This window comes from Diadema antillarum, unplaced genomic scaffold (assembly GCF_040938485.1).
Source record: "Diadema antillarum isolate AM-2024a unplaced genomic scaffold, OU_Dant_1.0 seq00001155_RagTag, whole genome shotgun sequence".
Classification (NCBI taxonomy): domain Eukaryota; kingdom Metazoa; phylum Echinodermata; class Echinoidea; order Diadematoida; family Diadematidae; genus Diadema; species Diadema antillarum.
This window is the reverse complement of record NW_027271965.1, coordinates 3,289-25,818: the sequence shown is the minus strand read 5'-3', so window position 1 is coordinate 25,818 and position 22,530 is coordinate 3,289. Positions and strand designations below refer to the sequence as shown.

The window sequence follows — 22,530 nt, the reverse complement described above, 5'->3', positions numbered from 1 at the left end:
AGATATGTCATGAGTTTACATAGTGGCCAGGTTTCCCCTCGGTGAAGTGTTAGATAGGACAGATACCCCTAAAGTTGTCTGTAATGGGAAATTTCTCCTCTGGCTCGTCAATATCTCTTTATATTGTTTCACATAACATGCCCTGTTTTTGCACTGATATTCTGGACTGTAAAGATAATTGATTTTTTTTTTTTTTTTTTTGCTGGATGAATGAGGCAGCGGGATGTTATCACTTTTGCTGCACGCTGGGTTGTATTAGACTGTTGTTTGAAAGCAATAGACTGTGTCGCTAGATTCTCCTACCCGTGCTTTGGTGCCCTGCCAACTTTAAGGTACCGCCAGGTGAGGACTTTATTTTTGCTCTATGGCATATACACCACTCATGAACATAAGTATATCACATCTGTTTTTTGCCTAAAGTACTATTATCTTTACAGTGGACCTGATGATGAAAAAGACAATTACCTTTACAGCTGAGGATATCAGTACAATAACAGGGCATTTTATGTGAAACAACATGAAGAGGAATTGACGAGCCAGAGGAGAAATGTAGAGTAGCAATGAGCATTGAACGTACCTGGAGCATTACAACAGATAAAAGTTACACACAGAATTTCTATGTTTTATAAATTATTTAAATGCCCTCAATTATTTTTGGTTCCATCTTCACGGAAGTCATTGCCATGCTACAGATGTTCCACTAGTATACAGTATTTTATAAAGCAAAAAAACAAAACAAAACAAAACAAACAAACAAACAAAAACAAAAACACAGTCCAGGAGAAGAATGGCAACTCGGGTTCCTTAATTGCTGCAGCACGCAATTCCCATAGATGCGTGTACGAGTATGCTCGGGACTAGTCTTCTACGGGATAAAACACCAGAGAGGGGATTTTTTTTGGGTGGTGGGGGAGCATATGTGACAATATTGCATGATATTTTGCTGGTGGTACAGTGGTAGCGATGGTACATTGTACTGCTGGCAGTGAAGTAGAGCAGCAAACATGGAAGGAAGTCCCTGTTCATGGTTAGCCAGCTGGTCAGTGCAAAGTACACTGGTGGCGACAACCTAATAGAGTTTGTCAGACACCTGTGTCAAGGACATTCCTGTACCTTGGAAGCATTCATACCAAGAGTACTGGAATTTAGCTCCAAAAGGTTGGTTTTGACACATTGACTCTCAGAGCAGGAAATGACGAAGTGATCTATATTTTTCTTTCTCTTTTGTGTCATTTTATAAAAAAGAGCAAAATCTGTTTCCTCGCTCCCTCTCTGGTTCTCCCATGTCTTTCTTGAGCCTTCTATCTGTCCGTTCGCAAATCCATCAATCTATCTTTTCATCCATGTATTCATCTACATTCCTCTGTAGTCAAGAACAGTTTTCTAGTTCTATGAAGGCACAGCACTCAGACCCGGCTCCACAAAGAGATTTTTGTATGAGTAGGACAGACCTGGTAGTACATTATTGCTTTGACTGAATACAGACAGTGTAGCACAGGGTGCTCGAAGCATGCAGACTGATCAACGCATAGGGTATTGGGTGTCATTTTCTAAGAAAAAGCACAAAATATGGACTAACAAAGATATGCTTAAATCCCAATAGCAAAAATGAAACGAAACAAAACAACAACAAACAAATAACACTAAACTAAAACAAAAGTGAATGTATAAATGTAATATATTTATGTAATATAGAGTATAAATTACATAGTTTGTTGTTCAAACTGGTGGCATCATGAATATAGGGTCCACTGACTGTTTTATGGACAATTTCAGCTAGGATCTGAACTGTGCCATCCTAAGTGTCATATCGTCGCTGGGGCGACAAGACCTCGTATCTACAAAATGTCAAATGTTCAGGAGAGCCAAAAAACATGGCGGCCAGAGCAAAGTGGCGAATGGGATAGTCTTTCCTATGACATTCCGTGGTGGCTTATTTTTGGAGTAAGACAGTTGGGATTTGGACAGGACATCACTTAACCCATTATTTGACTTTTAATCGAAAAAAGGCATGTTCACCAAAATTGCAGATACAAGGTCTTGTCACCCCAGCGACGATATACAACACATTATCTTCTGATGATATTACTGAAAACTGCATGACTTGTTCAATACCTGCTAAAATATATCATGTGTCAAAGTACCTGTTTTTTTTTTTTGGGTTTTTTTTATTGAATTGCATTTCTGCTGTTTGGTAAATGGTTACCCTGGTATGCACATTTCGTTTTTAGATCACCAACAATGAGCATGTAGTTTCTCACTTTGTACTGTGTGATTTTGAAGCACACCTTTACACACTTGTAAATCTATCCTTCGTAGGTAGACACACAATTCTGAGCTGATGTGTAAACTTCATTGTGGGAAAAAGTCTTTGTTAACCCGCTATAGATGATGTTGTATTTAGAAAAAAAAATGCATTTGATTTATCCGTTTTAAAGTGTGTGTGTGAGGGGTTGGGGAGAAGAGTTGATATTTGTTATTCTATATCTGGAAATATTTGCCCGTATGGCAAATGTCAGTTTTAGACTTGGAAGTACTGTACCCCACCTCTCTCTTGTTTGGAAGGTGTGAGATGGGTGCACCTACAACGTGACCTTTAGCACTGGAAACAGTTCAAATATTATTCCTGGTGGACAGTCAAAGGTAGGCGGCATTCAACATGAAATTCAAATTCCCTGAGGCGAATGCAATGAATGGAAGCTGCAGTACCTGTTCACAGTATATTTTCTTCTTTTTTTTTAAATCTTGGTCTCTCCACAACTTTATCAAATGTTTCAACTGTCTTCTTGTCTTTTCACTGGAAAGAAATAAAAGACATTGGTCTGTGTAGATCTACCACTGTTGCTGATCTGAGAGAAGATTAATCTGCAGTCTGATTCTTTACATCAATCAAAAATTACTTGATCTCCATCATTTCCCCATACTCGTGCTGAATTGAGGAGCCACTGCATGTCATGTACCCTTTGTGTGCGTGTGATCGACGAGGTGTAATTTTTATGTGTGAAATCGATCCTCAGACTTCGTGCTGCCGCTTTGTATGGGTGCTCATTCTCCTTCCCCCTCTTCTCCCGTTACACCCAATAAAGGAAAAAAAAAGACCTTGTTAACTGATCTTGTAATGTTAATTCCATGTCAGACTACCGTGTAGATGTGCAACACAATATGACCACTTTTTGGTGTGGAAGTCTGGAAGTTCAAGTCATGCACCATAGTATCACTCTACTTTGTATTTTATCACGCAATTCTCGGTTAAGAATATATGAGATCCCTTTCGCGCATGTGCAGTCAATTCGTTCATATAGCCATTTTGTGTTTCGACGCCACTGAAAATTCGTGCAGAAAATATTTTCAATTTCATCGTATACTTTCTCGATTTTGGCCTGAGTTGCAGACCACCGTTTTAGTTCGGCAGTTGAGTTCTATGACCCACTGTGAAGCTCATTTAAATGTAATGGAACTTTCGAACTTACAGTAAATTCAATGTACTGTGTAAGTAAATTCAACATACTGGAGTTTCATTTGTCCTTTTTTTGTGGACTTGTGAGCTACACTTGTATAAAAGAGCTCTGTTCTGATAATGAGAACAGTCAAGATAATGTTGCCACATTTCTCTCGAAATAAATTTTACAAACAAGACTTGACCAGAGGCTTATGGACAAAACTGTCTCAAAAGAGTTTCGCACGAAATGAGCAATTTTAAAAGAGCAGCTTGTGAAGTTTTAAGCAACATCTTAAAATTGATGTGAGATAATAATTTGAATGTCTGCATGTCAGCTTAACACTATCTCTCTTGTGGAGAATGGAAATAGCTACCTTGGATTTTTTATTTATTTATTTATTTGTTTGTTTTGTATCAGTAGGGTAGCTCTGTCAGTGGCTAAACACTGTTATTCTCAGAGGCCCTACACATGTGTGATTATAAATGACTACTGTCATAAAAATTCTTACGTATGTCTTCTACACAAGCAGAACGAAATGCGAGTCATCTCGAATTAGTTTGAAGGGATTGGTTTCTTCAGTCTGGTAAGAGTGTTTGTAGACATGATATCCTTGGAATTATATTTAGCAGTGATAGGAAGGAAACGTGCCAAGTAAATGTGAAGTATGTGAGATTCCATGCACAAAGGAAGTGAAAAAAAGAAGATTGCTCAAGTACTGCTTAGGTCACGTGATCGAAACAAGAAATGTTAGAAGACCTTTGGACTTCATAGTAATTGATTCGCCAACACTTTTGATAGCAGTCATTAACCTTTTACTAATTGCCACATCAAATGTATGTAAAACATTTGCATTTCCTACAGGGTACACTATGCTCTGTGAAACATCAACATTGTAGTATCGCGCAATCTTTACTGCTGTGTTACTTGGGTACAACTGACGTCACTTGAAATGTCAGCTTTCTCTGTTCAGAATGCCAAGTTACAATTGCCATGGTAACAAGTAATGCCATAGCAGATAAGATTTTACCACGATATAATTAATTATTTTTTTTTTTTTAAATCTTGATGAGTCTGTGTTGAAGTGGGGCACTATAAGGTAGACTGGTATACTGTGTACTCAGCTTTTGGCAAGAGGCGCACACTACTCTCATTCCATTACAACATGCTGAAGTTTGTACCTCGTGTTCATTTAGCGTAACAACCGTGGAAGGGATGCATACATATTTGATTGAATGCTTGAAGGCACGTTAATGCAGTTTTCACTATGTTGCACATACCAAGTACACTTCCAAGGCTTTTACGCAAATATGTAATCCATTTGAGTAGCAATTTTAAACAATGAAGCCTTTTTTTTTTTTTGGACATTCAACAGCAGGTTTTGCATAGAGAGACATAGAAAAAAAAAGTACACAAGCTGGCCATTTTATCATATGGATTGTTTTTTGCTATCTGGGGAATTGAATGGGATGTTACTGTATTCTCTGCTTGCCATGTTCTCCCCTCAAGTTTGTAAGAACAGGATGAAAAGAATAAACATAAACATAAAACTATTAGTGGTATACAATGTCTTCCAAGATGTAACAAGATCCATAGACCAGATTTCCCATCGCCAGTTATGCTGTAAAGCAATACCTTTCTGGCACAGCCTGAAGGTGCCCATAATCAGTGTGTAGTGTACCTCTCATAACTTTGATTCTCAGCTTTTTACAGCAGCAATAAATGTCCCCGTTTAAAGCCATTACCAGCATAATTTGTTCCGTTGCTCATGCTGCTAATGTTCAAGTAGTGCATGCACTCATGTCGCAGAAAGTGCCACTGTTGCCATAGTGACATTGGCAGAAACAGAGGGCTGGTAACATAAACAAACAAGTCACATCAGCTCAAGCCTGCAGGGGAGAGCAATATTTGACAATGAGCCTTCTTTCCAGCTCTAAATGTGACTCAGATAGATTTTGAAGTCGTCATTTTTTTTTAAGCCATTTGATAATGCACCGCAGGTATATGCTTGTTTCATTTGGTTCATTTGGGATACCGCAGAACCGATAGCATCTTTTATCAGATGTATTCCACACAGTCATCTGTTATATTTACGGTTGCCACTACTTTATCATGGTAACTACCGAGTGAGGCTGTTGCTCCTATAAGCTACTATAGGTATCGTGATGAAAAAGAGGTCGAAAATTTAGACATCTGTATCCTACATGAAGTGCAATGTATGGGTCTACACATCACACCGTGACCTGCACAAACCATATCACAAACAAAATCAGACTGCATATTGTGCTCCTTTATGTGATCGTTGCAGAGAAGATTTTACATCACCACTGACAGCATATTTTGTTCAGTAAACTTGCAAAAGCTGTTGATGTATTATGCACAATGAGTATGTGTAGCAGCTCATACACACTGTATATTTTTAGAGGCTACTCTAGGCTCATTATGCCAGCAAACTTATGTTAGCTGTGTGATATCCAGTGCAATAGATACAAAGGTACTGTTGAATATTCCTTTTCATGACTGCTACAAGGTTAGATAACCATGGCTACACTTTTTGTCATAAATCTATTGAATTTTCGTGTGCTAGTAGATAAGTAAAAAATTCTGTTTTGTATGAACATCTTGTGAATAATATGTCTTGTTTGAACCAACATTTGTAAAAGAGGTAAAAATAACATGCCTTTGAAATTTTTATTGTGATATTGTCCCACTGAAGCATTAAGTAGTCCTGTTTATCTGAGTCTCAATGAAATGCTTGTTACTGCATTATGGCATCACTGTTTTTAACAAGAGGCAGTATATTGATATCCCACATCACTGTGATTACCATTTTGATGCTTGCTTCCGTTTCCATCAGAGACTCTCGCCCCGATATGAATACCACGCTCCAGAAAACGGGCGCGTCTCCGTTTCCCTTTGCGTCTACTCTGGCGTGGGAGAAAAAAACTGCTATATTAAACTGCGAGGAAATATTCTCTCTCTCTCTCTCTCTCTTGCAGTACGTCTTCGAGAGGCTAATGAAGGGGTTTTCACACAAGGGCTGGAGGGTGAGAGAAGAGGTGCTTCTCTGCCTGATGCAGACAATTAATGTGTAAGTATCTTTTATGTATTCAGAGCTCTGCAGAGAAACCTAGATGGTAGGACACTGAGAAATCAGAATGGAACAGTCATCAGCAACAAAAATGTTAGCCATTTTTTTTTTACAGTTCTGCTCCTGTGTGTTTATTGTAGTCAAAATATTTTCAAAAGATAATTAGCAGTTCAATGGAAGAATTATACCATTGCTTCCCTGAAGTACATATATTGCCACGTGATATGCGGGAAAAAAAAATGCCTCCTATCAATTGAGAGACCAGGGGCCCATTTCATAAAAAGTTGATATGATAGCAACTCTTCCTGGAATGGCAATTGTCATGGTAACAACAAGAATCCAGCTTCCTGATTGGCTGTTGCTATTGGAAGTTGCCATTCCAGCAAGAGTTGCTATCCTAACATCTTTTATGAAATGGGACCCAGATGTCATTTCATTTTCTCTGTATCATGTCTTGAAAATGAATATATATAAAGTCACCCAAAATAATGACACAAAAGCTTCAATATTCCCAAGAATGAAATGAGATGCAATGTCCTCAGTATTGAAAGCAGTTATGTGCATCTCCTCTGTGTTAAAAATGTATTCCATTACCGCATTGTTAATTCATCAATATAGTGTTACTTTACTCTCTCTTGAGGGCCTCCTGTTGCTAAGGGCAACTGTTGATCTGTCATCCCTCCCTCAGTACTATCTTTCTCTTTTCTGGAGCTGTCTTTCTGTCTCATCTCACGTTCCATCCCTCCTGCTCTCCCCCCCCCCCCCCCCCCCCCCGCCCTCATTTCTCCCTCAGTCCCTTGCCCATTCTAGGTGCTTATGGTATGTATCCAGTGCATCAAATTGACACTCCAAATACACCAATCTGCCATGAATCTTGGTGTTTGGAATATTCAGTGATAGGTCAGTTGAGCATAGCTAATTGTTGTTAAGTTGGGCACTCTTATCATAGCACCATCGGTGTAGGATATGAAAGGGGGCAGTATCAACAATGAAATATGTGAACATTGAAAATAATGCACTGTTTGAAATGATAGGAAGAGTGCTTCACCAGGTGTTTATATCAATTGCAATGAGCTCAAAGGCTGAAAACAGAGAATATGTGCAATCTCTTCATCTGCATAAATAATATGGTATCCTCCCTCTGTACGTGTGTTTGGAGGATTCATGGGTGTGTATGCTGCACAGATGTGACTGTTCATGCATCAGGCTATCAACATACTGAACACTGCGAATGTATGCTTCCCAGTATGCAGGGGTGATGCGTGTGGGCGGCGTGTAATGGCAGAGAGGGAACATAGTAATACCCTACACTATATAAGTGGTATTGCCTTTGTGTCTGTGTTTTGGCTGTCACGCTGGAACAGGCGCGAGGAGGCAGTGAGTTCATTAAAGATTGAAATGGGATGAGGTGCCCCATTTGGGAAGCGATCTGTCTGGGATGATTTCCAGTTGAGAGAGAAAAAAAAAGAAAGAAAAGTGGGTGGGGGAGGGAGGGGGATGTAGTCCATCCATCCGTACATTTCCATGTCTGAACTCTTGGATGCTTGATATCTCAGCTGTCAATGGGATTGGTAGACTTTCTCTAGAGAGAAGAGACATGCTTTATCCATCTTCCTTTATCCATCTTTCCCTCCATTCCTGTATCTTCTCGCCTGCCCCGTTTGTTTATATGCTGTCTCATCTTGGTAGAGCTCGATGCTATCCTCCTCCTCCTCCTCATCCGAAATTGTTTGGCAGCATCCCCCCCCCCCCCAAAAAAAAAAGGAAAGAAATGAGTCTAGCATCTTATGCCTCATTTGTTGCGTTGATTGACTGGGATGACGTCAGATGCAGGGTGATGGATGACTTCCGAGGCAGTCTTAAGGGATGACAATAATTGCATACGTTATTACTTGTACTGTTTTTGTTTTTTATATCCGGGGTCAGATAATGGAAGATGGAGCATGCATGTTGTATCAATGATGTCATATAAAGTTAATCTTTTGTTATTGGATATAGTTTTTCATGTATGAGACATGTTATTACTCTGCAGAGAGGTACCTTGTAAAATACTAGCACAAATCTTTATGCCGGGTATATTGGCATGGCTGATCTTCATTGCTTTCATCGTGTTTTGACCCAAATTTGCCAGAGAGAGGTTGGTCAATGCCCTCGGACTAATCATCTAAATTTCAAGAGTGCATGTTTTGATTGTCAATGATAGACACTTCAAAAACATAATTTTTGTGTAGTGTGGTCTACTGAAAATATGTTTTGGCATAATCTAATAGTGACATTGACCACCTGACGACACAAACTATTGCACTAGTGGTAAGTGCGTTTGGCAGCTGTGTGTTTGAAATATCTATTAATACTTTTTGTACTCTATTGATCGACAGGTAGCACTGCACATTGTAGACCCCACAGCTTGACATTATGATTCCATTCTCTGAGAATGGTGATGTTCATGTCAAGCTTTGATATGATCCGTAGTACATTGTGTATAGAATCAAAACCAATCCTTAATTAGAAGCATACTTTTCAAATGAAAAATTTAAAAACAGAAGTGAAAATGTGGATAACCACTGAGGATCCAAAAAAAAAAAAGAAAAAAAAAAGAGAAGCATTTTACCCACCCAAACACAATTTATAAGACACTTGGTTTGTACATCTCGCAAATGTATCCATTCCAAATAGTTATGACTTGGTCACTTGAATTGAAGAAGAAGAGGAAGATACACTTGAGGCGGAATATAGTAGTCGCATTGAGAGCGATCCAACATTGAATGCAGACATCCCATGGTGTACCTGCCAGACTAGATAATGCGCTCACCTGTGATGAATTGATGATTCATTTACCCGCTTATTGCAGCACGTTACTTGTCCATCAATCAGATACCAGAAAAAGGCCCAACTGTATGCACAGGTTGTGTGCATCAATTAGTCTTGAAGAAGGCAAATCATGATTCACAAAGAATCAATTGAGTATGTGTTGGACTAAGGACATTTGTGAACACTGCATGAATTATATGCCTGAGTTTGCTCCCCCCCCCCCCCCCATTGATTCATAACAGGACTTATTTCATGTTCATTTTGGTGTGTAAAATCATTATTGTGTACTACCAGACGGAAGATAGAGAGTGAAAGAGGTTGTCAGTGAAAACAGTGCAGCAACCTTCATTGTGCACTGAGCAATGCTGTCTGCATCAGTAACATGCCCAGGCATTCAACTCTTGAGGGCTCACTTCCCATGCTGGCGGGAATGCTCGGGGGATGACAAGCGCAGAGTAAATGTGTCTCGACCCTTCCCCAAGCTGCCCGTCTGCGTGGCATGATTCATCGGAACACAGTTCACAATATCACTGCTTGGCTGAAGGCAGACTTCATTGTGTATGTGTGTGTGGTGTGTTTGTGTATGTCTGTTTATCTGTCTGTCTGTGTGTGGGTTTGGATGTTGGTATGTCTGTCCACAGAATCAAACCTTGTTTATCGTTGTCTTATATGAAAAGACACTAGTTGAGCATCTTGTGCAATGCCCCACACAGCCAATGTTGCGCCTACCTCAGTTGCAGAGGAGTGATACAATTTGAAAGTGTGAAATACTGCCCTCTTGTGCTGGTAATAGAATATCTAAGTAAACACCATTTAAATATATACATAGGTGGTGTATAGTGTACACTTTGATATTAGTCCTTGTATGATAGTCTTGTCATTTCTGATAATGTAGGCAAAGGCCACCTCCTCTTTCTCCTACCCCCCCCCCCCCCCCCAAAAAAAAAAATAATAATGATGATCTATGAAATTTTAGGTATGGAAAGTGAAGTCTCCTGACATGTTTGTGTAGAAAAGTCCAACAGCAGTTTCTGAAAATTGTTTTTTTTTTTTTTCAGTAAGCCTTTTCGTAGTTCCACTTTGCGCATGAGCAGAAAAAGGTTATTTGTACTAACAGGCAAGTTGGTTTTTGAATTCACTGAGTGAAGCATCTTTGATGTAGTGATTATTCATGTAGTCCTTGATGCTTGCCAGCACATCCAGCGGGTAGTAACAAAGTGTTTTCAGTGAAGACTTAGTATTGGGCAATGTTACTGAAAAAAAGAATTATGAATGCATTTAATGCAAAACCATGAAATGAATGTCTCCCCAGGTGTTCCCAATTGAAAGACCAATTGTATGGCCATTCTGGTCACCTGGTATACGCAAATTCATCCCTTGTTTGAACATGAATTTCATGTATTGTTATGTCAATGGGCGAGCCTTTTGATTATGTTGCTTTGAAAACAAGTGAAGTACAAAGCTAACTGAGAAAAACAGTAAGGTCATTTGTACCAATCTGCACATGAGCCAATTATGAACTGGCTTATAATAGGATCATATGAGAGCCGGTTGTTTTTGTAATTTGGGTGCATTTTGAGATTAAAAATTCAGCACTGGCTATCATACATATTGCACATGGCCTCGAGGGATGGGACCCTGAGATACCACTGACTGACTGAATGAATGAACGAAACTTGTCAGTCCCATTACCAATCGAGTCTGAGTCATTGTTTGCTTCGACGTGATGTCAAAAAGTAAACAGATATCCCCTTGATTAGCATTCGGCTTCTGGCCTAATGTCGGGGTGAATTGATTATGTGTCCATTTTCTCGACCTTAAATCTCTCCCCTTCCCCCATCTTCTACGCGCCACCCCTTACGGCTGCAGATTTGATGGCATCAAAGCATATTATACCATGATGAGGTACTGTGAAGCTGCACTTTAAAAAGAGAGAAATGTGAAAACATTTGCCTTTCCTTTTTATCAAGAATGGTCTGCAAGACATAGTTTATATTTCTGCTATTACATTGAAAGCAAGTACCGGTAATGGTTATATGTTCCATATGCTTTTTTAATGAAAAATATACATTTGCTTTCCTTCAGAAATTATTGTGAAATTTTGTAGATTTTCTTTTTTTGTGGAATAATAGGATCCCCCTAACAACAACAACAAAAACATATAAGAGGGTGGACATATTAAAATTTTGTAAACTATCAGAATTTATCAGAATGTGTCAGACAGAGTACAACCACCGCCAGAGTGGATGGTGATGCGACTTGCGATGGCCTCGCATTTCATTACTGCCTTTCACTGGCTACTTTTTGGCCCGTAATTGGTCAAGGGCAGCCAGGCCAAGAGAGACTAATTATGCAGACATCCAGAGTAACACATAACACTGCACCTGAGCACTTTGGGGGAGGGGGTGGATATTGTCCAATTGGAAGAAATTGACATTAAACTACATAACACATGGCTTTCAGAAGTGGCCATGACAGATTATCAAGTTCTGCACTTCTGTCGGTTTATAAAAAGGCCATGCTTAACCACATTAGGGACAAGTGAATGGAAGTCCATGGCATGCAGATACTCTATTTTAGTAGTATCTTATTTACTGTAACAAAACTACAATGTATGGGTAAATCAAGATCATTGCAAATCTCCCACAGATAATGCAATTACAGTCTTTGGTTGAGTAGATTTTTTTTTTTTCCTGCAATGATATTTCATTTGTTTGTGCTGTTCTTTTTTTTTTTCTTCTTCTTCTTTGCCTTCCAATCCAACAGGTTTGCAATTATAATGTTTAAAGCTGTAATGAATTATTGTCAAATCCGTTCACCGAACTTTTGTTCTTGGCTTCTAATTTCACAGGTTTGGTGCCGGATCGCTAACACTTAGTAAAATAGTTCCATCAATATGCAAGCTTCTAGGAGATCCCAACAGCCAAGTAAGTCTATGTCAATGAAATTTTAGTGTACATTGTGTTCATCTTGTTCTCAGCAGACCTGCTATAGACATGTTGCACCTGAGAGTCACCTTAAAAAAAAAAATAAAGAACTAGATCAGAGCATTTTTTCACTGTGATGCTTTGTTGGAGAAGAGCAGCAAGCCTGTCATTTAAAGGCATTATTTACCATTTGCAGATAAAACAAAAACCCAGCTTTAGTGCTTCAAAATAGTTCTGAAATGTGAGTTAGAGATAGAAACAACCAGTGTAAAAAAGTTAACCAATATAATCAATGTAAAGTATTGTTAAATATGCAAAATATGAACAATAGTTATAATAAGATTGTTCCTGGACTAAATTGTCTACACCTATGGTTTAGTAAGAAAATAGTAATATCTCCAAGGTTATATTTTAGGTTTTATTGCAAATTTTTTATATGGTAGAATGTTTTGTGATACAACTGACCTACACATATGCATCAATTGTGATAACTCAAACATTTTTTTAAAATCACTGCTCCCAAAGGTAAATGGTACCTTTAAAACATAATGTGTATATAGGATAAGATTAATACATCTCTTCCAATTATATATGTTCTAGCCATTAACTTGAGACTATACAAAGTTACAAGTTTTGTTCACATTGTAGTGAGCTTCCACAAGCAACAGGGCAAGAAATGAACAATCTAATAACAAATTAAAACTCATAAACATTCTTATTAGAATTCTATCGTTTGTGCTATTACTCAGCTGTTTTATGTTAAAATGCTTTATGTGTAGTTTGAAAGTTTTCCTTGATGCTTTATATTCACCATATATGTATATCTGATTTTGTTGTTGTCGTTTTGACAGGTGCGCGACACAGCAATCAACACACTGGTTGAAATCTACAGGCATGTTGGAGAGAAAGTCAGGATAGACCTGGGCAAGAAAGGCATCCCATCATCAAGGTCGGTGTGATGGGCAGGGCAGAGTCACATACGAGAGAGAAGGACATTTCAGTAGACTGAAATGTGTAGACTTCCCATGCAAACCTTCCCGTGCACATTCTATTCCTACTAACTCTCATTGAATATTGTTTGCCATTGATAGGTTTGTAAAAGTAGTGCAGGAGAAGGTTTCTGATTTCTTATCTAATTGTTCATTTTCAGCATTACAAATGTCTCGTAAAAATTAAGATTTTTGTGTTCTGTGAAAGTGAAAATTGTTGGCAGTGTGAACATTTTTGCGCATTTCGTGCAACCAGAAGTTAGCGCGAAAATAAAAGCAAACAAATAATTTTGCATGCTGTATGTTCCAGTAGTATATGTCTTGATTTCGCGGAATTGAAAACACGCGAAATTCATCTTACCCGGCAGAGCACAAAAATTACTCGTGCGAAAACACCCACTTTTACAGTAGTGTGGTACTACTATTCAGATAGAGACAGCCGGTGGCACAGGTCGTATTGGTTGTGCAAACAAGGAAAAACAAAAGTCTTGAGTATCAGACAAATTGTTCAAAAACTGGTTCATTGTCTGTTTAGCAAGTACCTGATATCATTTGAGAACTGCCATATCATATATGACACTTATGAATATGCACAATCATTAGTATGTCACAAGTGAAATACACTCTATGACAGCTTGCAACTTGCTTTCTTTGCTTTCCTTTTTGTTTTTCTTTTTTTCTAGTATGTAACTATGCAAGCTGGAGAAAATTTTGAATGTTCAGGCATTCGTTGTTTTTCGTCACTCATTGCAGGTTATCGATTATTTACGCCAAGTTTGACGATGTCAAGAGGTCAGGGCAGATGCTTGTACAGCCGGACCAAGGTAAGTGCTTCAGCAAGGCATGCAACTTGTCGGTTTGAAATTCAGAAGTCTGCCATGAGCTGTAAAACTGTTAGAATATGCCAGAACAGTTCCAAGGAGTCAGAGAAATGGTTACGTTGAAACAAAGAGTTTGTGACACACACATAACATGGTGTGATTGTTTCATGAATCACGAGATTCATTCTCATATTTATCTGTCGCGAGAACATTCTGTGATTTGCTCACTGCAGATGAAGGGATAATCTCGCACCATTCGAGAGGTAGATTAGTTTATGAATCTGGGAAACATTGAAAGATTAAGATGCTTTCCGAGTAAAGGATTATTTTTTTGGATTGATGTGCACGATTCATCATAGGCAGTCTGGATGAACCCACCCTGAGTGGATCAAAACTGATGATAGATTGATCAAGGAGGGATAAAAGTTGAAGAACAGGAAAAGCACACAGGAAGCTGTGTTGAAATTTTCTCAGGGACAAATTTGCAAAGGGAAACTTATTAAGTTTTTGTAAAAAGAAAAAAGGAAGAAGATATGTGCAGCATTGCATTGTTGTCTCTGGCCAAATATTCCCATAGGGAATTTCTGCCTTTATGCGGAGTCTATCTGCACTAGTAAACTTAGTGTGTGTGAGAAGACTACTTCCAAGTGTGGACAGAGTACTGTGAACTTTGCCTAAAAAATAGAAAAAAAAAACAGCTTTCTGTTCAAAAAAGACATAGGCTGGGGGGGGGGGGGTGGGGGTGGGGGTGAGGGGAGGAACAGGTTCATGGACAGCTCTGAATAGAAACAGTCACCTTCAAAGCTGTACCCACAGCTTGGATTTCTTTTAAGAAATCATCAAGTGTAAGGGATTTGAAGTAAGTTCTGGAGTGCAAGTTACCTCAAATAGATAAAACTGCTAATAGAAGACATTGAAATGACAAAAACACATGCACATTTACAATCATATGCACACGTTCAAGAAGATTCGTAAACGTGGATGGCTTCAAGCACATAATCAAGAGACACAGGAGGACACCCAAAGATAGAGCTTGAACTACATATTAAATATATGATGAATAATGAAGAGGTGAGGGCCGTATTGATTGACGTAATTGGTCTTTGATGTGTGTGTTTATTTATAGTCGAGTCCTTCATGTACTCAAGGACATATGTCAGAAGAGCCACCTTACCCCCCCCCCCCCATTTATTACATTACTGGAAAAGAGGACTTTTTGAACAGTAAAAAAGCATGCAGAACCTTCATGTATTTGTGGCATATATCTGATTGGGAAACTGCAAATCACATTAGTAGCGTGCAATAATGCTGTGCACCACATATTTACAAGAGAAATTTTCTGCGGTCCTTGTAAATTTATTTTCCAAGTATAGTCAGTGACTATAGAAACCCTTGTTGTATAATGTTCCCGACTAACCACTATGCTGGTCTGTGCCCCCTTTCCCTCCCCAAGTTGTGTTGTTCTTATGCCTTGCTTTGTCCTTGAACAATTGTACTGTGCTCCCAACCAGAAAGGTCTTGCTTGTGTGCACCCCTTTTCTTGTAAGATTATGAGATGACAATTTTTCGGTTTGGGCAAGTACAATATGTATGTATTCTGCTCTCAACAGAGCTACTTTTCCTGTCTGTACCCCTGCTTACTGTCCTTTCTCTTTCTTTGTTTCTTTGTTGTTGTTTTTCTTGCTTTGATGTGCAGTAGTAATATTTCACGTCATCATCTCATTCAGACTGAGTGCAGTCTAGACAGGGGGGTAAAAACCTTCTACCAGTGTCCTTTTCTCGAGAACCTCAAAAGTGTATCAAATCCGTGCTGTTCACAGTTACCTCAGCTAGTCCAGGGCAGGCCTGTAATCCTCTCAAGGGATTTATGCTAAAGCCTCTTTTCAAGTTTTATCCACTGATCCAAAGTAATTGCAGACACGAGAGGGTGACAATTGTCAGGGGAGACTTGTTACTCCTTGTGAAACCAACAAGCGCTAAGGCAACCTTCGTGTGTGTGTGTGTGTGTGTGTGTGTGTGTGAGTGTTCTTGGGATTTTCCTTTCATTACTGTCCTTCAGAAGAGTTTTTTTCCCCCTCAGTTGACATGGTTTCAGTCTTCGAAACAAATCAAAACAATCAAATACATTGTAGGATCGTTTTCTTCTTTCTTTCCTTGTTTTGAAATGATACAAGGAATGTACTACAGAAATTTAATTCTTTGAATAGCTAATATTCATATTATGTACATTTCTGAAGTGGACCAGTGGACCCCAGCCTAAGTGTACCCTGGACTAGTCAAAATTAAGTCAGTGTTAAAGGTGACCATGAGATGCTTTGACTATTGTGAGAAACTAGGGAGAATGCAAGAAATGTATAATCTATCAATGTCAAGCCCAGCAAGGGTATTCAGTGAAGCTTGGCATGTACCCCTTATGCATGAAAAGCCCCAAAATGAAGATTATTCTGGTAGAAATGAGGAGAATGCGACAAAGAAGGCTACACAGCAAGACAGCTGTATAGGAGTGACTGAAAAGTGTCAGTAGGTTGGCATACATGTGGGCATCATTATTTAAAACTTGTCCCCAGTTTGGTGCTGGTCAAACCCACAAGTCAGACTCTTCTCGCCTTTGTAATGGTAATGTCAATCCCTTGTGATAACACTGTCTAAGTAATCTCTTCCTGCCAGAGACGGTTCGGGCTCGTTAAAGGTCTGCATAATTAACAGATGTATGACTCTTCAAATCTTGTAAAGAGTGTGTGGAAATTGCAGGAAGTGCCCTGTGTAAATTGTTTGAAGAGGCCAGAGATCAAATTGGAAGTTCAGTGGTAGTGCAATGTGTTCATTCAAGGACAGGGAGAACGGGGGTATTTTTAGATTATTATTTTTGGAATGCATTCAGTCAGGTCAGGGGTACCACTTTGGTTGGAATTTGCTCGCTTAACATTGGAAAGCTTTGCTTTAACTCTGTCCTCATATGATATGACAAGAGATGTGGTTTTAGCAAAGGCATTACCAGATGCCAAAATCTGCATGATGTCATCATTGGTAGTATTATCTATTTAAATCATGCTCAATGTCAATATGAGAAAGAGAACAAAATCTAGTATTTTACCTAGACCGATGTACAGTGTATCCATATATCTGTTGGCACAATGTATAATAATTTCGTACATGGTTTTGGCAACTTGTTTCAATTCAGTTCTAGTATCTTTCTTCTTTTTTTTTTAAAGAAATATTTGGAATCTACATCATTGATCAGTGAAACTAAATTGAGTTGGTCACTTGCACCATTTTTTGGTGAGGAAATACCTGCTGCTGTGAGACTACCACTAGTCTTCCTGAAGACTACTTGATTAGTGCAACATACATGTACCTACACACTGATCAAACATGGAACAGAGGTGACTATTAGAAGCCAAAGGCTTAGACAGTTAAAGCAACTGGCAGAGATGCAGCTTATCATGTTGACAGCCTTGGAGGCAAGACTAACATCTGCCTGTCCTAGTCTTCTCCAAGTCTGCTGTGCAATAATATTTTGAGATCAGAGTAAAAATTTTTGAGTGAAAGCTGTTGAGACAGTATACAGTGCACATTCATGCAGATAGCTTAAATAGTAGTGGGCTTGCCACATAAACGAGCTTGTAGTATACTAAGGTAGATTAAAGGTCACCAAAATCTCCAAAAGATACTATAGAAGGAAAAAAAGAGAGAGAAAAAAAAGAAGGGGATGTGTGCCTACATATGATTAAAACAGACATCATTAAGACATCTCAGAGAATCATACCCATAGGGCATCAGTTGTTATTCCTTATTGGGAAACATGATTTTACCATTTAAAAATTCTGGCATATATGGACATGAATGAGAAGGTGAAAGACCAAAATATAGAAACAATAGCCGATATTGATGGGTATGGGTAAATGTGTGTCTGAAGCGAACACATGCAGGTAAAGCGCTGTTATTATTACAGTCATGCTCATGCATGTCCCCAATGGCAAGTCATCATCTGCATGACTGCCGTCAAATTTTGATTGTTGATATCGTGCATATTACATTCCGATGAGGAGACAGAACCTTTAAGGACAGAAAGTGCAACATTCCGCGCCTGGCAACCATGCAAACCACTCACCTTTATTGGAAGGATCGAGCAGATTTGTCGGGTAGAATGGAAAATACGACAGAGTGTGCCTGATGTGAGAATGCTGGGGTGCTCACAACGTCGTTGTGTGTGCCACAGTTTTAAAGCAGCGGTACATGCATAGTGAGAATCTTGCTGTACTTAAAGCGTGTAAAGTTGCAAGCATTTGGCAGGCGTGGATGGACAGAACTTGGGCTGAGGGATCGTTGCTAGATACAAATGAGCCGACGAATCACGGAGAAGCATAGCCGCGAAGGGGGGCAGGAGGTGCCAGGAGGGGGGATCGCTTCCTGGACATGGTAATTTGTCAAACGGAAGTCTGGCTGAAATCGGCAGAGCGGCCTGAAAGGAAGAGGCAACTGATTCACCCACACGCACCCTGGCTCAATAAGAGTCGTCCAAAAATACAGGACCGAGGGGGCATTGATGTGAATGTATGTATTTTTGCTGTCACTGGGAAGCAAGCAGTGCCTGCTGAAAAGTTGGATCGAACGCTCGTACCAGCTGGGGACACGTAGCGATTCGCGTATGCACGGGTTCAGGCCTCTCGCATTTCCGATTCAAGCCCACGGTTGTTGGATTAGTTTGATTGGGTGCCGAGGCTTAGCGCTCTGTTCCAGAGTGTGATTGGGGAGAAAAAAAAAAAGTTGCTCTGAATTGACCTTGTTTGTTGTATTTTAGTCAGTCGTATGACGCCTGCTACTTTCTATCTCAGATTCTCTCAATGCGGTTACTCTGAATGCTCGCGTAGTGCTGTGTAATAGCTGTTATGACTGTTGTAGGTGTATGCCCCTGTCACAATGACTGAGTCGTGAGGACGGGGAGTATCAGTACACATCACTGGTTTGTTGTCTTCAAAGCTGTCAAGTCTGGATGAGAGAGAGCCAGCTGTACGAGGAGGTTGGCTCACGTTCCTACTTCACTGTCATCATTCAGCGACGTGGAGCAATTGCTTGCATGATTTTTTTACCGCATTCAGTCATAGTGTGTACTCAACGGGAGGACTTGCAGGGCAAATATTGTGTGAACTGTGGTACTGATTATTTTTTATATACAAACAAGTTACGCATAAACAAAGAAACTTGGTTAGAGAATGGCCTCTGGTAAAGATTCGGGGCCCAAAGAAAACAAGGATGGCAAGGAGGGATTCAAGCCGTTTGAAAAAGACATCTCGCTCATCGTCAAGTGTCTGCTGAAGGGACCCCTGCCTTCCAAGAAGAAGAGCATGAAGCACGGCAAAGAGCGAGACCAGGACAGCCCCGACTCGGGATTCGACGAGGAGCAGACCAAGCGACCCAAGAAGACCCCCCCACCGCCACCTCCGCGCCCTCGGGTACAGCCACCGTCATCGCCTCCCCCACCCCCTCCGGCCAGGGAGAAGGGCACCCCACCCCCGTCGCCAAAACACCCGTGTCATCCTCCGCCCATCCCTCCGCCAAAACAGAAGAGGGAGAGGAGCGCCTCTCCTCCGCCTGTCCCTCCTCTTGCCAAGAAGGAAGAAAAGCCCGAGAAGCCCGAGAAGCCTGCAAAGGAGCAGCTCCAGAAGAAACAAGAACAACACAAACAGAGAAATCTTTACATAAAAAAGAGAGGTATGTGAAATGTCTTGCATTCCTTTCCTGTGTGTCATTACCAGTATTAACCCACTGGCCCTCATGATATAGCATTTCTTGCAGAAACTCGGGTCAACTGTTTTGGCATTTATTCTGAAAATGACCGGTAGCATACTGTATGTCACGACTGACTGCGGCCTGTCACTTGCAGTATATTTCAGTGAATGTTGAAGGTGTGAATATTCTGTTCTGGAATTCTTCTCAGTGTCTTGCTTGATTATTCATGGTGGGTTTTTTTTTTTCTTTTTTTGCAAATGTCTTACAGAAGTGCTTTTCGTAGTTCTTAGAGGAAAATCCTTAATCTTTCAGACAGGCCGAGTTGCACCTCATTGTGTTGTGAAGTAAAAATCTCTTAGATATCTTCTCAGTTTTATGTGAGCATGAAGAACAGCATTTCTTTTATTTTGTTGTCTTTACACAATGGGGGATCGTTATTACAGCTACATGCAGAATTGGGGCATTCCATGATGCCCCAATCTAAAATGTACAAACCAGTGCGGCACGTTAGAGTGGAATCCGCCGTTCATTTCTGGCGACAGCAGTGGCTGCTATCGCACGTGTTATCGTGCGTGGGGATACATTAGTGAACAGAATACGCTAAGACTGAGCGCGGAGGATGTCACAATTACCTGTTCCAAGTCTGCGGAGGAAGTCTAGCTCAGCTGACTCGAGTACACATTGCTCTACTACGAGTTGCCGTGTGTGGTTCTCCTCGGGTCGTTCATTGTGGGAAGCTTCCTCTCCCCCGAGTCTATATTTGAACCCACCTTTTACATATTTGGCACAACTTGACGTCAATTTAGAAACTTGGCCAGATTAAAAGAATGAAATGTTTCCTTTTCCCCATAATCCTCGCCCAGCTGACTGTCACATTCCCTCACTCCCCACGGGCCGGAAGCGCCATTTTACTCCTCTGGAAATAGAAAGCTGCCAGATTGTATGACTTTGACTTTCTTTGTCTGTTCTTCAACTCCCGATCACAATTTTTTTTTTTGATTGAGTACATCTCTTTGGGTTGCAGGGATTATTGAGGAAATTATTCATTAACGAACATAATTTATTCACCTTTTTAATGTGCAGGATGTGATCTTACAAATCAAATCTCAACACACTCTTGCTTTTATTTTTTTTTCTCTCTTTCCTCAGCAGTGTAACTACTTTGGAAGACATTGTCCAAACTGAGCTGTTAAATTATTGGAGAAGAAAAACAAAACAAACAAAGGGTTGCAGAAGAAGAATAGAGGACAGTAGTTTGGTTACCTAACTACAATGACTTACTATGTAGTATACATGATGTATATGCTCAGAATGACCCAACTTGGGATTTCTCTTGACTGCATATGTAGTTAAGACTCACAGAGACTGTTTTGTTACATACATGTAGGTGTGTGGGAGCATCGCGGCCTTGATAACTGCTTTGCTTTTGCTTCAAATGATGATATTGCAAGATTGCACACTAACCCATTTTTCTGCTGGTCTGACCTGTCTCTTTCGGACCAGTAGATACCCAGTTTTTCCATTTTTTAACTAGTCTGAACCTGAAATTTACTGGTTGCATTCTTTTTTAGACTGACACCGATAATGTTATCACTTTTTTTTTTTTTACCGGTCATCACAGACCAGTAAATTTGACAATTCCTGAAAAGTTACTGGCCCGACAGTGATTTTTAAAGGTATGGAACAGTCGGACCGGCACAGGTATTAAGTGTTGGATATTGCAAAAGCAAGCTAGATTTATGTCATGTGATCTTGTGTTGTCCAGAACAACGTTGAAGAAATCTCAAAAAGTTGCACAAATCAGATTAATTTTGACTGTTTAATACGTTGGTGGAAGCACACATCCAACACATCTCATTGAAAACTTTGTGTCTCTTGCCACTTTGGAGAAGGATGGGATGAATAAAGTTGTTTTTGCTGGTGAACAAGAAAGCTGCGAATTTAGCACCAGACTGTTTGTTAAGAAATACAGTGTAGGAATTCAAACCTTCTGCTTATATATATGCATTGAGAAAATAATATCTATGCATTCATGAAGTCTAGACTCAGGTCTTACAGAGCCAAACTATGGAACAACTTTCTCCCAGAAGTTAAAACAAAAACAAAACAAAACAACCAAGAGCTGTTTCTCCAGGACTGCTTGAATAGATCAACACTGAGATGCTTGCTTGCTTAGAATTATCATGAATATAGCACATGCACATACTGTATACAGTAGACAGTTCCTATGGCAATCTGTAATTTCCAGTGTTAATTCCCTCCTATACACATGTATATTTTCAGTCTTTTGCTATTTTGTAATTCGTTGTCACTCATTGTATTGTTTTATACAGGCATGAGAATGTGGAAGAGGGGCCACAGGCTATGTATGGCATGTACTTTACAACAAACATACTACAACAATAGACCAACTAGTACTGTACCATACTAATCTAAACTAAACTGCACTAAACTATACTATACTATACTATACTGAACCATAATATGCTGTACTGTACTATACTCTACTACAGTGTATGCTTATTATACGGTACTGTACTAAACTGCACAATACTATGCATACTATACGGTATTAGTCTATACTGTACTGTACTATTGTACTGTAGGTCTATGCTATTCAACACTATATATTATTTACAAACGTGTACAAGTGTACCTCATTTGATGAGTAATCGATTCTAATTGGCCAAGGTGCAATAAATAGTTTCTGCTACAGCCTGTATA

At 39.7% G+C, this 22,530-nt stretch overlaps 1 protein-coding gene across 1 annotated transcript in view; it reads left to right on the top strand.

Moving 5' to 3' along the window:
- LOC139744291 (CLIP-associating protein 1-like) overlaps positions 1–14,132 on the top strand; it is a 39,941-nt gene extending 25,809 nt beyond the window's left edge. The window contains exons 6-9 of the mRNA XM_071654737.1: positions 6,437–6,528; positions 12,191–12,266; positions 13,118–13,215; positions 14,009–14,132. Of these exons, the coding sequence (XP_071510838.1) occupies positions 6,437–6,528; positions 12,191–12,266; positions 13,118–13,215; positions 14,009–14,117 (375 nt within the window). The 3' untranslated portion in view covers positions 14,118–14,132. The remainder of the gene's footprint in view (positions 1–6,436; positions 6,529–12,190; positions 12,267–13,117; positions 13,216–14,008) is intronic.
- Positions 14,133–22,530: the final 8,398 nt, after the last annotated feature.